The 17,843-nt window shown below is 49.9% G+C and overlaps 1 protein-coding gene across 1 annotated transcript in view; it reads right to left on the bottom strand.

Annotated features, from left to right (window-relative positions):
- Nucleotides 1-17,843, bottom strand: part of STK3 (serine/threonine kinase 3) — a 199,655-nt gene that overhangs the window by 123,986 nt on the left and 57,826 nt on the right. The window contains exon 6 of the mRNA XM_055129423.1: nucleotides 17,453-17,620. Coding sequence (XP_054985398.1) covers nucleotides 17,453-17,620 — 168 coding nt within the window. The remainder of the gene's footprint in view (nucleotides 1-17,452; nucleotides 17,621-17,843) is intronic.

The raw sequence follows: 17,843 nt of genomic DNA, 5'->3' as shown, positions 1-17,843 counted from the left end.
AGGCTTGGCTTCTATATAAAGAGAAATCACCGTGAGACGCTTCAGAGCTCTGAGCAGAAGCACGGGCCTTGGCTGTTTTTCTTCTTTCTTTTCGGCCGCACCTGGCGATGCTCAGGGTTTACTCTTGGCTCTGTGCTCAGGGATCACACCTGGGGGCTCAGGTGACTCTATGGGGTGTTGGGGTTTGAACCCGGTCGCCCCCTGTTCTATTTCTTTATAAAAATTGATTGCGGGGGCTAGAGAGAGAGTACAAGGGGTCCGGCACTTGCCCTGTCTGCAGCCCATCCTGGTTGAATTCTCAACAACACGAATGGTCTCCTGAGCACTGCCAGGAGCAGTGCTGAGCACTGATGTGCAGAGCTCTGAAACAGAACAAAATGTTGATTTTAGGTGATACTGAACCTCAAAGTATCAAAACATTCTATGATTGCTAGTTGAAAACTTTTCTCATCTACCAAAACCTTGTTTTCTCCATAAAGGAAAAAGAAAAAGAAATTCACAGAATCACTTTGGAAAAACAGAAACTAAAATACCACTTTGCCAAATACTGAAGCTATAAATATAATTTTGAGATAAAGTACTTAAGTGTTAGAACCCTCAGGATAAAAGTGAACTATATTATAAAGAAAATACACATAAAACAACAAAAAACTCTTTTGAGAACTTAAACTAAAGACATGGTACTACTATATGCATATATAAATAATGTAACACATGAAACACTACTAAAAGGTTCATTACAGACTCAGTGGAAGGTCTGAAGAGAATCAGAAAAATTCTTCTTAATGAAGGACAAAATGGACTTTTTTTGGTTCAGAGCACAGAAAACAAATTTAAAAAAGAGAAAACCCTGAAATTAAACTATCAGTAGATTTATGGCTACTCCATTTTCCTATTTTATCTTGTTTTGCCTTGCACTCGGCCGACCCCGGTTCGATTCCTCCATCCCTCTCAGAGAGCCCAGCAAGCTACCAAGAGGATCCTGCCCGTAAGGCAGAACCTGGAAAGCTACCCGTGGAGTATTCGATACGCCAGAAACAGTAACAAGTCTCACAATGGAGACGTTACTGGTGCCTGCTAGAGCAAATCGATGAACAACGGGAGGACAGTGCTACAGTGCTATTTTGTTTGGGGACTACACCCAGTTGTGCCCAAACACAGTATACAAAGCATCGCCCACTCAGCTGAGCTCTCTCCTGACACTTTCCTTTTAAAAGTGGGGGCGGAGGGGGAAGGGTGGCTGGGTGGGAGGGAAACTGTGGTGGGAAATGTGCACTGGTGAGGAGACAAGTGTTGGGATATTGTATGACTGAGACGCAATCAAGAACAACTTTGTAACTATATCTCATGGTGAGTCCATCCAAAAAAAGTTTTTAAGAAACAACACATGAAACAGAAAAATGTATTACATATCTCAAACTTAAAATCATTTATTCTATCATCAAGGGTGAGTAACAAAAGATCACATCAGCTTTCAAATTATCTATGACAGTCAAGAAAGAGATTCTATCTAAAAAGTACCCCCAACAAAAAGATACTGGAAAAGAAAAATGGAGGCACTTTTCACTAATACCTCAAAAGAAAAGTCATTAACAGTCCATAGACAAGGGACAAGTTCTTATTTACCATTTCTTTGCTCATATGTTTGTTTTACTGAGAGGGCGTCTTTTTGTTTTCTTTGTCATGCCTAATATTTAGCTTATAAATTGCCTTATATGTGCTACAAACGGTCCTCCTGGGAATTACATACATATATGTGTGTGTGTGATGTGTGTATGTGTGTGCATGCATATATATGCATATATATTTCAAATATACATTTATAAACAAAAACAAAATTTTATTATTAAAAATTTTAATAATAAAATTTAATTTGGGGACTAAACTTTCAAAAATTATATGCAGACATCAGCCACAGAAGCAGGGCATGACACATGTAGCCTTTGTTGGTCCCAAAGGCCTTTCAGAACAAGTAGCTGCTGAAAAAGGGAAGAATAATGCACACCGAGTATTTTAGGGATTAAAATAGCTCCAGTGAATGCTGTTTGCATGCTGTCGGCTACAAGGCATTTCACATCGCATGCCAGCACTGGTAAGAGTGTTAGCTTCCATGTGCTATGAAGAAGATTTACATTTTCAGTGTTACCTTCCTCTCCAAAGATCTTTAAGAAAATAACTCAGCTCACTTCCTGGAGTTATTTAAATATGACTCACCCTAAACAGAGACAACAATTTTTTGCATCCCGTGAGATAAATATGTGAATGAAAGTATTGTGCATTCTTGAAACCACCTGAACCTGACCCACGCGTCTTGTACCAAAGGAGTTGAGTGAGCCATGGAAAACCGTATGGTGGCTCCTGAAATGCTGAAGCACAGAATGAATCACCATGTGATGCACTGCACTTAGTTCTAAATGCAAACCTGAAAGAACCAAATGCAGGAGAGGCAGGACTGGGGCCTCAGAAAGGGTCTTGCACGTGGTCAATCCTGGTTCAATCCCCTGCATTGCAAAGGTCCCCTGAGCACTACCAGGAGTTGGGGGTCGGGAGGAGAAGAGGCAAAGAATCCCTGACATGGCAGGACCCTATCAGCACCACATCCTGGGGCCCTCATGCTGAGCCACAGAGGCAACTGGTCAGGGGTCACTGGGACCAGCCCCGAATCCCGTAGGCAGCATGGGGGAGGCCCCCGACTAAACAGAAGAACTGAAGGCAGGACTTGAAGCCAGTACTTATACTCCCAGGTGTACGACAACATTACACTGAAGAGAGGAAAGGGGGAAACTACCTAAATACCCCTCAGTGCATAGGTGGACAGAGGACAGCAGACACATGACTGGCCTTCATCGGGAATCAATTTCACATGGGCATTAAACAGAAAAATCAGGCACACAGTCGGCTTCCGTGGACACGAGGTGCTTAGAACAGAACAAAACCAGTTCCTAGAAAGAAAGAAAAGTGGGGGTGAGCTGGAGCCCCCGGAGGGCACGGGCAGCTCTGGCTCATGGGTGCAGGCACCTGTGGGGGTGAAGTCCTGGGGAGGGCAGCAGCGGGGGCTGCCCGCACCCTGGGTATGCCTCGTGCCCTGGAGAGGACAAGGGTAGATTTCGTGGTACCACAACATTCAAAATGGGGGGAAACTGAGTCTCGTGGCTGGTGACGATGTCTATGTCCCCCCTCTTGCCCCTGCAAGATGTCCATTTTCAAAGTGGGTCAATTTTCCAACTAGCTTTTCCTTTCTGAAGTCAGGCGATGTCTTGCAGTGCGACTGGTTTCACTCTGGCCTCTGCTGGTGGCTCCGAGACTTGTGACTGCTTTGTTAGCCACCGCGTCACCCAGCAGCAGCCAAGCGTGCCTGTGCCCAGACCAGCTGGGCCCCTGACCTGGGGCTTTCCTTCAAACACTAAAAATGAAGGGAGACCCTGCCCAGGGCCGCTGAACATCCACCAGGCTCAGGAATAGCAGTGGGTGCCCAGGGGTCCCGGGGAGCTTGGGCGGGCGCTCATACCCCAAGATGCGCACAGCAGAGATGAGCTGTCCCGGCTGAGTGAGCAGGGTGCAGAAGAGTCCTGCCGGGGGCGTCCTGTCCTGCCGAGGCCTAGCCCGCCTCACCCCCGGTCCAGGCAGCAGTGACCCTGCACAGGGCCAGATGGGCCCAATCACAGGCGGGATGGAATGAGCAAGGAGACACTATTTCGCAGCACAAGTGATTTCACTGCGTTTGTTTGGGGGTACTTGGGAGCTTGGTGTTTGGGTTTTTGGTGTTTTATGTTCTGTTTTGGGGCCTCACATGGTGGTGCTCAGGGGGACCGTGTGGGGTGCTGGGGATTGAATCTGAGTCAGCCACATGTGAGGCAAGTGCTTTACCTGCTGTACAATCTCTCTGGCCCCACTTAGGGATGTCTTTAAGACAGGAGAAACGCCACCGCCCATGTAGGGCAGCTGCCAAGGGTCAGACAGGCTCCATCAAACATTACTTCGCACCAAGTCAGCCTCCAGGAACCTGCGTGCCGCGCCTGGGCTCAGGCCTGGCAGCTGCCTGACAACTGTATGTACAGCACGAAGCCCCGGGCTCCGAGACACAGACGCTGAGCACAGCCCCACAGACGTGCAGGCCTGCCAGCCCCAGCTAACGATTCCCTGGGTCTCCGTCCCTGCCGCCCACCCCACCTGGTGCCCGTGGCACTGTCGCTCGTGGCCTGATGGCGAGGTCCAAAGCCTCTCCGTGGGCTTTCATCTCCCCCTCGAGTCAGGTGACCCTCTAAGGCCTCCTCCCCTCTCATGTGCTTCAAGTCCACCCACCTCTCTCCTCACCTGGGTGGCCAAGCACCCCACAAAGTGGTGGAGCAGCATCCCCTGGCCTGCTAATGAGGCAACTCTGGTCCCCCCCGGGAACTTTGGGGGCTGCTGGCGGAGGGGGGACGCCTCACAGCCAACCCTGACCTCCAATCTGACAGCCCCTTCATCCCGATCAACCGAGAGACAGAGCAAACACTTGCAAAGGGCCATCCATCACCTCCCAAACGGTGACTCCCTCCCCCGGTCTCAAACACCCGCTGATTCTTGTCTTTATCTTCCCCTGAGTCTTTTCTTCGTCACCACTTTGCTTCTACCTCCTTCCCCAGAGCTCCCCAATAAGGGCATTTATTCCATCCTTTGTAACGCCGACTCTCTGGGAAACCTTTTAGAATTTTTCTTCTTGAAACTGCAAAACATTCGTGCCGAAGGCCGTCGGCAGAGATGGAGCAGGAGTCAGGCAGCAGGAGAATGGTCCCCCACACCCCAATAACTAATTAGCTGGCAGCAAGAGGAATGCCTCCCGACCCCACGTCCATACAGCAGCGTTCAAGGTTAAGAAAACCACATTTGTATTTTTTGGCAGGTGAAATACGTTTTAAATGAAAAAAACATTTAGAATGTTTTGTTTTTGAAATGATTGTACTGCTAGAAGGAAGTATCTAACAATCTGTTCGTTATTAATTGCATGTTTTCTGATATGGTTAATTATTTAGCCTTGATGTAATCATTCAGCTGGTTAAGACTGCTTACCGATACAGAGTTAAAGATAGGATGTATGAATTGCAATGTAAATATCAGTGTCTGATGGCTCAAAAATAATTTCCCTTAATAGAGAGTTTTTTAAATTCCACATAGAAATAATATTTGTATAAAGGAACTAGAAAAACAAAATCCACAGAGAATTGATATACTATATACCTTAATTTAAAAGTCATCAGAATATTTATATTCTTAAAATGTGCAACTTATGAGAAACAACAGAAAATGATTTATTGGTATGAAAAATTAAAACCAAGGACACCGTACACCCTTTGCGATCATTGAGTCAGTGGCGTGCTTAAGTTGTTCCCTTTCACATCAAATAAAGAGACTACTCATTTCAAAGCTTTATCATAAGAGCACAACTTAAATAAAATTATTTTAGTTAAGCTATTTTAAAAATATTTTAAGGTTCAAATATATGGAAGGATGTGGAGAAGTTATCAAAATATACCAATGAATGATTCGAATGACATTTTAAAAATAAATACAAACAAAGCCGAGAGAGACTGTAGGGAATCTCTAGGCAGTACTGCTGCCAGTGACTTCTATTTCCTTCTTCAGAGAGCGCCTCCTCACACCTGCCCTTCCTGAGCAAGTGTGCGCCCGTGGGCAGCGTGGTTTCCCGGAAGAACGAGGCGCACGGGTTCTTGTCTGAACAGACTGGGAAAAGGTCACCTCCCAAACTGCAGGGAGCGGCATGTGGGCACTGTCCCTGCGCTCACACACCCGAGCCACCAGCAGCTCCTGCCACATGTCCTTCCAAAGTACCACAAACCCGCTTCTGCACAGTCCCCACCTCCTCCTTCCTCCTGCGTGCCACAGCCAGCTCCTGCTGCTCTGTCCAACTCTCCGAGACCAGCTCAGGTGGTTCCCTCTTGGAATGCTTGCCTTTCTTGCCCTTCTGATATTGCTCTGGGAGTGGTACCAAGCATGCGTGTGTGTGTATGTGTATGGGTATATATGTGTGTATGTGTGTATTGGTGTATATGTATGTATGTGTGTATATATGTGTGTATTTGAGCATGTGTGTATGGGTGTGTATATGTGTTTATACATGTGTGTATTTGAGTATGTGTGTATGGGTGTGTATATGTGTTTATACATGTGTGTATTTGAGTATGTGTGTATGGGTGTGTATGTGTATGGGTGTGTATGTGTATGTTTATTGTATGTGTGCGTGTGTGTATGTGTGTGCACATGTGTGTGTGTATGGGTGACAGTGGTGGGGGTTAATGGTGCTGGAGATCAAACCTGGACATCAAACATGTCCGTGCTCTTAAAACACACCCCACCCCTTTTACATGTTATTTTTGAGTTGAGGCAACTGGTTTACATGAATGTCCATGTTCACAGTCCGACATCACACTGCCCACAGATACAGTCAAAGCACCACAGCCATTCCTGCCACCCCACGCACCCGCAGACTCCAGGCTGCCATGTGCGGCATATCCTTGGGGACGCCTGGCCCCTCAAGGGCACGCCACGGGCTGACCGTAGTCAGGTGCACGTGGGAAACTATCACTGTCTCGACTCTGAATGACTCGGGGCACCAAGTGAGTGGCCTCCCCCATCTACTCTGTTCCCAGGGGCGCAGGTCCTGGCTTCTGCCCCCGAGAGACCTTTCTTGGTGAGTGGGTGCAGCAGCTGCCCCGGCCCTCTCTGCTTAGCCTCTCGGACTCCCTCCTTGCTGACCTCCCAGTGCCTCTTTATTGTGGGTCTCTGGGGTGAAGGCACCATCTCGGTCAGGAGACCCTGTCGTGCCCTGGCACTGTCCTTGCTGTGCTGGTCACAGCTTCCCTGGCACTGCCAGAGCCCGCTCACTGGCGGGGAGGGTGCTTGCCTTGCACGCAAGTTAGCCAGGTTCACTCCCCAGCATCCCAGAGGGTTATCCGAGCACCGCCAGGAGTGACTGCTGGGTGCAGAGCCAGGAGCAGGCTCTGAGCACCCCAGGTTGTGGCCCCAGAACCAAAAAGAAAAAATGAAAACAAAAGAGGGTGGTGGAGGGGAGTAAAATCAGCAGAGCAATGCCGTGGGGCGTCTCGGGGAGTCAGGCGCGAGTCGGGGGTCACTGACCACTCCAGCCCACGAGGCGGCCCCCCGGAGCCACCCTTCCCTTCCGAGGGGCGGGAAAAGACTCAGCTGACTCACTGTGGCTCCTGACCAGTAACTCACTCCGTCTCCAACACCCAGACCGGTACCCACCTAAGCTTCCCACCGGGACTCCGTTCCCGTCTGGGGGCCAGAGATAAAGCTTTCCTCCTGTGTAAACAAGCGCAGGCTGGAGGTGGTGCCACCAGGCACCTGAGCCTCTGCCATCGGAAGGATCCCGGCCCCTCTGTAAACATCAATCAACGGTGGGCGAGCGGAGCCGAGAGCGCGCGGCGGCAATCAGGGCCCCCCGGGCTGGTGGCGGTGACATCGCGAAGCAGGAGGGATGGATAATCTGGGTAAGTGCCATGGAAAAATAAATACCATGATTGGACTTGAGGCAAATGGAAACAGTTCAAATTGGCTCCGTACAGGACGCGACAGCACATGTGATGTCCATATGTCCAATTCCCGACATGCTGCAACACGGAACCGAACAAAAGCCAAGGCCGGGAGGGCCGGAAGCACAGCCCAGTGCCAGGCCCCGCCACACCAAGAGCAGCACCTGCTCCCGCTGCCAGGTGAGCGGCGACAGCCTTGGAGGCCGGCGGGAGAGAGAGCAGCGGGTGGGGCCGGCCTGGACCGTCAGGGCACGCGGGGCCCAGGCTGCACCGTGGAATGTGGCCAAGTGAAGGCTGGGGAGCACAGCGCAGCCCACTCCCCCAACGTACATGGGGCTGTAGAAGGCTTTTGTCAGTTTCTGGGTATTTGTTGATTTTGACTTCGGGGACATACCTGGGAGTGCTCAGGATTTGGCTCCTGGCTCTGTGCTCAGGGCTCACTCCTGGCCGGGTTCAAGGGGCCTTAATGGGGTGCTAGGGAATCAAACTGGGACTTGCTGTGTGCAAGACAACACCTTAACCCACGCACACACACTCTCTCCCTCTCTCGCTCCCTCCTTTTCTCTCTCCTTTTCTCGCTCCCTCTCTCTCTCTCCCTCTCTCTCTCCCTCGCCACACCCCGCCACCAGGTTACCATCTTATGTAAAACTGCATGTATATTCAGATCCAGAGAATCAAAGAAAGTAAGAGTGAAATACAACAGAATAGCTTTAGATTTTTTTTTTTAAATTATAAATGAAACCCTTCGAGTTTAAAAAACATGATATAGAACAAAAGCTGAGTAACCACAGATGTTCTGAGGTCTAACATATTTTTTATCAGTGGTAACAGGACTCCCAAAGTTTCTTCCCATATTGTCTTTTCTTTTCTTTTGAACTTTAACCCTGTGGTTTACAAAGTTGCTCGTGATAGAGCTGCCCCGGGCATTCCAGGCTCCAATATAGGGTTAACTTCCCTCCATATTTTCTAGCCCCCAAACTGACTCATCTTCAAGCTACAATCTGAGTGGATCTAGAGGAAGTGCCTTTTCCAGAACAGGAAACTGTTCTGGAGAATCAACTGACATACAAAACTCAAAACTTCATTTAAAAAAAAAAAATCCTACAGGGGCCAGAGACGGCTCCAAGGGCCAGAGCACATGCGCTGCATGTGGGGTGCGTCTCCTGAGCCCCAAGCTGGCGGCAGCACCCAAGTCCCACTAGGCATGGGGCTCAAACCAAAAAAAGTTTTAAAATAAAAAAATTAAGTTGTTGGGGCTGGAGCGATAGCACAGCGGGTAGGGCGTTTGCCTTGCACGCAGCAGACCCGGGTTTGATCCCTGGCATCCCATATGGTTCCTCAGGCACCGCCAGGAGTAATTCCTGAGTGCAGAGCCAGGAGTAACCCCTGAGCATCACTGGGTGTGATCCAAAAAAAGCAAAAAATATAAATAAAGTTGTTATCATTGCTGCTTTTCAATCTCTAAACAGCAGGACTGACAGAGCAGGGTTTCTCTGGAGGTCCTGACTCATATAGCCCATCAGAACCTGATAGTCACAGCCAGGTGAAGTGCAGGAAAAACACCTCCACGCTGCGCAGAAACGGAGTGGGTGTCACTCGCTGATCCTCTGAGTAATAGAACCCAGCAGCCGAAGGCGCACGACTGTTTTACAGCAAACAGCAATGTCACTCCCGTTTCAGCTGAGCCCCCTTCTACCATGAAACCCCCACATTCGAAACCAAGTACAATTTCTTGGGTAGCTGGAGTGTGGTTAAGGAGAGGAAGCTATGCTTGTTTGTATGGAATCTGCCATTTCCTCCCTGCCAAAACACTTGTTTAAAAAGTCATGTAATATTTCTATTAAATTGTAAATGCAGCCGACAAGGAAACGGCCTACTGGCAGTGCATTACCTTTGTGGTGGTGCCAATGGGCCTACAGCAAAATAGTGCGTATGATAATTTCAACATGCATTCCCGAGTAACAAAATTGTGCTTTACATAAATACCACAGAACCGGAGCAAGATCCAGAAAAAGCAATGAAAATTTGCCCGAGCTTTCATGCTTGCCTATATCAATTGTATGTCATAACTAAAGCAAAATAGAAAAGCATCTACATATGTCCAAGAAGCTTGTGAAGTTAGATCATATAACCCTGGGAAAACTATTGCAACTTAAATCTGTGTATTTCTTGTTAACCACTGTAACAACGCACTAATAAAAATTAAGAAAAACTGTGGGTATCAAATGAACCAAAATGTACTAACTACGTACAAGTCCTTAAAGACCATAATGCAACTTATTAACAGGAACATATGTTCAGTGTAAGCCGCAATTGTTATGTTAAATTACTTCTCCCTTTGATATCTTTCATTTGATTACAGAATTTAAGAGATTCACAAACCTTCCAATTAAAACGGTGACCCTCAGTTTATAAGTCACTTACTGTGATGCATATAAAGTCACCGCTGATCACTTATCCTCCACCTTTCATTATATAGCACAAGTACGTATAATTATGGATATAAACGGTCCCAGATGTAATGAAGATGATTCTATTTATATGAAAGTTCTATTGAACACTAAGCTAACATAATCAAATAATTAACCTCAATTAATACAGTCCTTTAGGACAGCTGAAGAATTTTATCCTCTCCTACAGGAACTTAAGGAGACGTTTTTTAAGTCAGGTATGTCTTATCCACCTGCATATTTTAAAATATGTCGCCCAACCATCATTTCAAAAGCTGAGCATTCCCTACAAAAATATTATGAACTTATTTTCTGTGTTATGCCCTTGAAATTATAGTCAACGCCTGCCCTCAGATAACCCCCTACACATCCACCCCCAGGAAGCTGAGTCTTCTCAAACACATGAGTGTAGGCTGGACTCCTGCCAAAACAGCTTCCTTGACGGCTTTCGAACAAAACTCACTAGGGCCGAAGCAAGCAGGTTTGGGCAGCAGCTTTGAGCCCCGGGACTTCCACCGGCCAAGGATGATCCGGCTCAGACAACGAGGCCGAGTGTGCTGACGGCCTTCTCGGGGCCAGGGGAGCTAGAGGACCCTGATCAATCTGAATAGGCCCATTTGAAACTGTGAGTTTTAGACAAACTTGTCCTGAGTGACAGTTTGCAAGTCGAGCTGTAAGCGGAGATGGGCCTTACAGCGGGTTTGGGTCTCGGCTCCTGACTCCCCTCATCCGGCTTCTTTCGTGAACTCAACTAGAAGCCGTGAGTCTGTTTACCACATCAGGAGAAGCGCGCAGGCAGGCTGGGCTACGGTCTCAGCAGCACGTCCCCCCTGCCCCCCACCCCGAGGATGGGGGCGGGTCGGCACGGACACAGGGCCCCAGCAGGTGCTCAGGGGGAGTGAGTGGCCACGGGGCTCGATGTTTCTCTCCCACAGTATGACACAACCGCTGCTAGAAGACATGGTGAGTTAGGCAGTGCCACGATCAAAGTCGTAGTAGCAGCGGCAAGACCATCTGGAAAAAGAAACCATTGTTGTGTTCTTTGCGGGGTAGGGGGGCAACACCCAAGGGGTATGGTGAGATGCAGGGCAGGGACCCGAACCCAGGGCCTTGCATGTGTGACACCTACGCTCAGCCACTGACGCCACACTCGCGGCCCCGGGAAATATGCTGGCAACCAGGGTCATGAGTAAGTTCAGTCATATCCAGGCACCCGTGAAGCCAATCTGTCAGAGGGGCCAGGAGAAGAACTGGTAGATGCTCAGTCTCATGCACCTGCATGTTCAGCGCCACACAGAAACACACAACAGCAACAAAAACAAACCCTCTGTGCCCGGTGGGTGACAAGAACCTATGAGGGCCCTGCCTGGGGGCCGCCCTTCTCTGGGGGGATACTGTCTCCTGCTATGCGCAACTCCCACAACTGAGCACCTGCCCAGGAGCACCAGCCTGGAAGGCAACACCAGGGGTCCACTGACGGGAGTTTCTGCCTAGTCCGGACCCCCCGAGAGTCACACCGTCCATCACCAGAAGCTTTAGATTACACGGTCTGGCCTGAGGCCGGAGTAGAGCCACCCCTATGTACTGCTGTACATAGCCAGCCACCATGCAGCTCCCACACAGGGCCAGCTTTCCACAGCCTCGCTGGCCGGCACGGACACCCTTGGGGCCCAGGCAAGGTCCCAATCTCAAGTGCAGTCAGGTGGTCACAAAGCAAACAGCCTGTCCTTTCCAGGGGCTTTGCTCCAGTGACGAGGCTGGGAGGAGCCCTCAACATTGCCGGGTGGAGCCCCCCAAACCAAACCGAAACAAGGACGAGAGACAAGGAGGCTTTCACCCTGAGCTCCAGGTCATCTGAGAGCAGAGCTTGTGGGGAGTTCTGGTGATGCCCGGATCCCTGGAATCCCGGAATGTGAGCTCCGGGGGGAAATGGGTCCTTATGGAAAGGACCTGGGCCATCGGGGAGGGAGCTAAACCAAGGCAGGTCCCTTTACGGGCAAGCTGTGACCTGGAGAGGAGCAAAAGACACGCATAGGGACTGACGGGGGTGTGAAGGTGGAGGGGTGCCAAGGAATGCCGGGGAGCCAGTGTGTCTGTCCAAGAGCCTCTGGGGAGAGCACGGTCCTGTCAACACCATGGCCCGGGACAGGCCCAACCACACTGTGTGAAAACTCCATTTGTGGTCATTTGTGGTCACTGGTTACAGCCGTTCTAGCAACCATGTACAAGGGTGTAAAAAGGAAAAACTAAAACGGAAGCAACCGTCCCAGGCCGAGAACAAGTCATCCAAGCCCCAGATTCAAACACGGAGGGCAAAGAGGGAAGGGGGAGACCTGGGTGTGCCCACCAAGTCACAGTCCTGACCAGACCACCATGGGCTGCCTACAGGCCTGCCTGCCTGCCTGCCTGCCTGCCTGCCTGCAGGTCTATGTGTCTGCATGTCTGCATGCCTGCCTGCGTATTTACATGCCTGTCCACTTGCATGTCTGCAAGCCCACCTGCATGTCAACATGTCCACCACATGTCTACCCACATGCTGTTAAGGCCCACGTGCTGGGGCCCTCGACTTAGGGCCCACTTGCTGATTGTTCACATACTGAGGTCTACATGCTGGGGCCCTCGTGCTGGGGCCCACCTGTTGGGGTCACATGCTGAGGCCCACCCCAAGCTACACAGGCCAGTTCCTGGCCCAGGGTCACAAAATCTGTGGCAGCGCAGCCCCCGGGGGCAACAGAGCCACCCGACCTCAGTGAGGGGCCATCTCCGCTGTTTGGGCCGTGCCAAGGATGCCAGGACGTGCCCGGCACCAAGCCCTGGCTGTAAGCCAACAGCCCCACAGGGCTCCAGTCACCCCCACCCCACGTGGTGGCCCTGCTCACTTGCTGCCCACAGAAAGGCTCCTCAGGAGAAAGGAAAGGAGATGACATCATTCTTCCAAGGACAGCTTTCAACGCAGATAACCCTTCGTTCATCCACCTCATGCTTGCGATGCAGTGCTGCGCCAAGGTCCAGCTCTCGCTGCTGCGTCCTTCCCTGCAGCTAGGCCGGACCTCGGGCCTCGCTTACTGTCCCTGGGCTGCTCCAAGCCTCTGTCCTGCCGGGCTCTGGGCAGCGACACATCTCCACACACAGAAACAAGCTAAGGGAACCAGGATCAATATGGCCTCAGTGATGTGAAAAAAAATCGAGTTTGCTACAGTGATGGGGATTTAAGAAAATGGTACCAGTCAGTCATTGCCTAGTTCTTTAAATACATAGTTTCTGAGTCAGGAGGCTGAGAAAGAGAAAGAAGACCCATCTCCACAGAAGGAGGTGGCTAACGGAATTCAAAATTAATCCTTTATTTATTTAACTGACCAAAAAAAATTCAGTGGTTACATATTTAACATTTTACAAAACCTGAGTTTTCATAAAATTTGTTTCACTTAATACTTAAGAGATTTACCTCCATTTATCATTACACATTACTTTTAACCTAATACCTGGATGTAAGTTCATAAGCACATTTACACTTCTCTCCTGTTTTAATGTATATTCGTTGTTATGCTTTATTAGATATTTAATGCTATTTACTATGATGAAAAATTGGTTTTCATAGTGTCTCTTTAAAACAACAGAAATATAAAAACTAATGAATTTTACATATCCCTTGCCATCAAACAAAACCATCAAAACCGTCTCTTTACTAGATAATTCCTCCTTGAATATCTATATTCCAAATACTTCTTACTCTCTCTCAAAAAGGGCAATTAAAGAGGGGAGGCTCAATAGTATAGAGGAGAGGGCACCTGTCTTGTATATAGAAGACCCAGATTCAACCAAAGAAACAAACAAACAAAAGTTAAAGGCAGCATCAATCTGCAGCACATAAAACAAGTGGTCCAGGCCTCGGCACCTCCCAAGGACCCATTCCCAGTGAGCTGCCAAGTTCCTACTGGCTCATTTCCACATTTCAAAGCCAGCGCCACTGTGAAGGTCTTCATGGCCCCTGAGCCATGGCACTAAAAATACACGTGCTACAAAGAGCTGCAGTCACACAAATACACGATGTGAACTTATAACGGCTCAGGAGCAAGTCAATTCTCTGTCACCTCAGCTCTAGCTACTTCTCTCGCTCTTAGCAAGGGTGGGCGTCCAGCAGGTCTGGGGCCTGGACAATTGTCTGAGGAAATGACTGCAGTGAGTCCATATTCCCCAGCCTAGGCGCCAGCCTGTCTCTGTACACACCTAGAGAGCCCACGGCAAGGAAGGTCTGGAACCTTGTGGGAACGGCTAAAGGACTTTTCAGAAAGACTGAACCAAGTCCTTACTTCCCCTCAGGCCGGGGCAGTTGGGGGCAAGCTGGCCACCACCTCCTGCTCAGTTTCCAGGTCCAGACGAGTGCCTCTGTGCGGATACCATGGGGAGCAGAAGCCCCTAGACACAGAATAGATGCGCCCACCACAGGAGTCAGAAGCACACCTTTCCATGGAACAGATGCGCCCATACAGTTATCAGACAGAAGCACCTGTCACAGGGCACAGATGCACCATTCACAGGTACCAGGATCACTGTTACCTAGAACAGAAGCACCTGCAACCCAGAACAGACGCCCTTCCTGGGTCTTACCCATTATGTGTAACGGATGCCTCCATCCCGGGTCTCAGAAGCACCTGTACACTAGGCACATCTGTACACATGTCCACTAGGCACATTGTTCGCCACAGTTACCTGTTTAGTGGAACAGTCGTGCCCATCACAGCAATCAGAAGCACCTACTGCATAGAACAGACGCACCCATCCTGGGTATCAGAACCACTCTCTTTACCCCCACCTGATGTCTGAGCTTTCCACCACATCATCATTCATGGGACAGCTATGTAGACTGATGATCTAATTAGCATTTATTTATTTCCTTTTATTGCTACCAAAAATGGTGGGGAGCATGGCTGGAGAGATAAGTTGCTTATCTTAGTTGCAAGCCAACCCCAGTTCGATGGTGGCACCACATATAATTTCCCAAGCAGCACCCAGAAGTGACCCCTGACCCAAGAATAAACCCAGAGCACTGCCTTGTGTGGCCAAAAATTTAAAACCCCTTCCCTCTAAAAAAAAAAGAAAGAAAGAAAGAAAGAAAGAAAGAAAGAAAGAAAGAAAGAAAGAAAGAAAGAAAAAGATGAGAGAAAACTTATTTTTTTAATGTCTGCATTTCCTGCCACCCTAGAAAATTTCAAAGGTTGCTATTTAATCCTAGTCATTCCTGTCACTCACTGATCACAGTATCATCCCCTCAGCTTTCTCACTTCATGATCACTACCCTATTCTCCAACCTCACTGAAAAGACCAAGGTGTGGACTGAGGCATAGGAATGTTCCAGAGCTGCCGGGCCGCACCGCCATGAGTGGGGAAAAGAGTCCCCGTCCTCAGCCCTTGTCCCGGGGTGGACCCCGTGGGACCCCACCCCCGCCCGAAACGGCTCTCCAGCACTTCCTCAAGTCCCTGTGCCCCCTGCCTCCACTGCGCCCTTCAGCACATCCCAGACCTGGCTGGGGACCAGGATGGCCACAGCCCGCTGAGGCCGGGTGCCCGGTGCAGCTCCCGCAAGCCCTCAGCTCGGAGTGGCCTTTCCCGCTCTCCCACCTCGCCCGGCACCTCTTAGTCTGGGGTGCGTTGGGGGCTGCTCACTCTTAGCCCTGTGCCCCCAGAACAGCGCCCAGAAGCTCTTCGGGCCACACCACTTCCACACGGGCCGGCACCTAGCAGACGGGGCCTCTCACGGACACTCCCAGTTTCCCACACAAGTGAAAAATTTGAGTCTTCCAGTGACGGTCCAAACTGGGGGAGACTTGTTCTGCCACCGGGATCGAGGCGTGTCCCAAGACTTGAAGCTCATCGTGCACAAACGCCCCAGTAATGATCACAAAGGCCCAAAGGCCAGGACGGAGAGAGTGAAAGCGCCAGAGAGGAACAGGCTGAGCTGGGCCTTGGAGAAGGGCAAGGACTTAGGTTAGTAGGTTAGGTGGCGGGGGAAGGGGGGCAGAAAGTGTCAATTAGTATTTGTTTAAATTATGAAAGTGTCTCATTTAGATAGGCTTTAAAAAAAAAAATCTGCTAGCTGGAAGGAGGAGTAGAGAGAGGGAAGGGGAAGAGAGGAGGCAGAGGAGGGTGCTGGCAGAGGGAGACAGGGAGGGGGAGACTGGGGAGGGGGCGGGGAGAAAGAGTTTTCCAGAGAAATACTTTGCAAGTATCATCCAGGGTGAGGAGAGCAATGTGAGCACCAGCGCTGGGGTGTGGTGCTCCAGGTCCCCCTCAGCTCCTCCCCTCCGCCTGCCGGCCACCGCCTCCTCAGGGCCTGCCCCCCTCTCCCCTACACACAATCTCCACAGGACTCTCTTCCTCTTTCCCCGAGCTTCCTGGCCGACAGCCACTAGAGGGCAATACATTTACAGAGATAGACGTTCTGATCTCCGAGCAGGCGAGTCTCCTAGAATCACCCAGAAGAGGGGGTCACCACCCCTCAGCGCCAGGGCACTGCGGAAAGCGGATGCTGGAAGCACAGCGGAGGCTCAGGACAATCCTTGTTCTCTCCCAGCACCACAAGCCGGGACCCTCCGCTTACAGGTACTCGACAAGATTTTTCCCTCCCTTGTACTAGTCTCAGGCCCAGCACTGAGGGGAGAGTCTGAGGCAGCCGAGGTCTCCTCCTGCTTCTCCCAAGTCACACCCAGGAAACACTAAGCCAAGGGACGGAGACGAAGTGCAGCCTCTCTTCTACCCAGAGGCCCAGGATCCGCTTCCAGGCTGTTCCTAAGGACAGGAAACGGGGCTGTGGAGAGAAACAGCCCTGCTTCACACCGTTTTGTTTGATTTTACATTCCAGGGGTGAGTGGAGAAAAGCTAACAGAAGCTTACTCTTTGATAGGTAATTTTATGATTCTTACACAGAACCTAGACTGCAGCGATAGCACAGCGGGTAGGGCGTTTGCCTTGCACACGGCCGATCCGGGTTTGATTCCTCCACCCCTCTCGGAAAGCCTGGCAAGCTACCGAGAGTATCCGCCCACACAGCAGAGCCTGGCAAGTGTCTGTGGCATATTCGATATGCCAAAAACATTAACAAGTCTCACAATGGAGACGTTACTGGTGCCTGCTCCAGCAAATTGATGAACAATGAGACAATAGTGCTACAGTGCTACACAGAACCTAACAGTAAAATGAAGGCAACTGAAGTTTCCCATACACCGACTACGAAAACAATGACATCCTTGGCAAACTGTACTTCAAATGGAAGCAACTATGGTGCTAACCAGGCCTTGACTATTTTAGGGGTCTAGCATTATACCTCTTCCAGTTTACCACCCCAGCCCTGAATTCCCACATCGCCCACCCTGCCACCAAGCCCTCTCCCCACTCCAGTGGTCCCCTCAGCTCTGGGGGAGAGACCATCCACGGCTTGACGCCCCGTTCCCTTACCCTCATGGGATGTATATCGGCATATGGAGGTTTTCCTTCAGCCATTTCTATGGACGTGATGCCCAGAGACCAGATATCTGCCACACAGTTGTAACCTATTTCCTGGATGACCTCCGGTGCCATCCAGAACGGAGTTCCGATGACGGTGTTGCGCTTGGCCATTGTGTCCTGCAAAGTTCATTAGTAAACATCAGCACTGCTACAAAAACTCCAAGGAGATATGCCTGCCCATATAGTCAGCCTCCTGCTGAAACCCTCAGGCACTACAGATTATAACTGAACTTGACTGGTTTTCTAAAAAGTGGCAACTAAATTAAAATATATTTAGGAATTTTGAACTGGCAACTATGGAGTTCACAAATAATTCTGTCCAATAAAGTTATTGAATACA

The sequence above is a fragment of the Sorex araneus genome, chromosome 2 (genome assembly GCF_027595985.1).
Source record: "Sorex araneus isolate mSorAra2 chromosome 2, mSorAra2.pri, whole genome shotgun sequence".
Lineage (NCBI taxonomy): Eukaryota > Metazoa > Chordata > Mammalia > Eulipotyphla > Soricidae > Sorex > Sorex araneus.
Note: the sequence above shows the minus strand (reverse complement) of the source record. Positions and strands in the feature narration are given on the sequence as shown.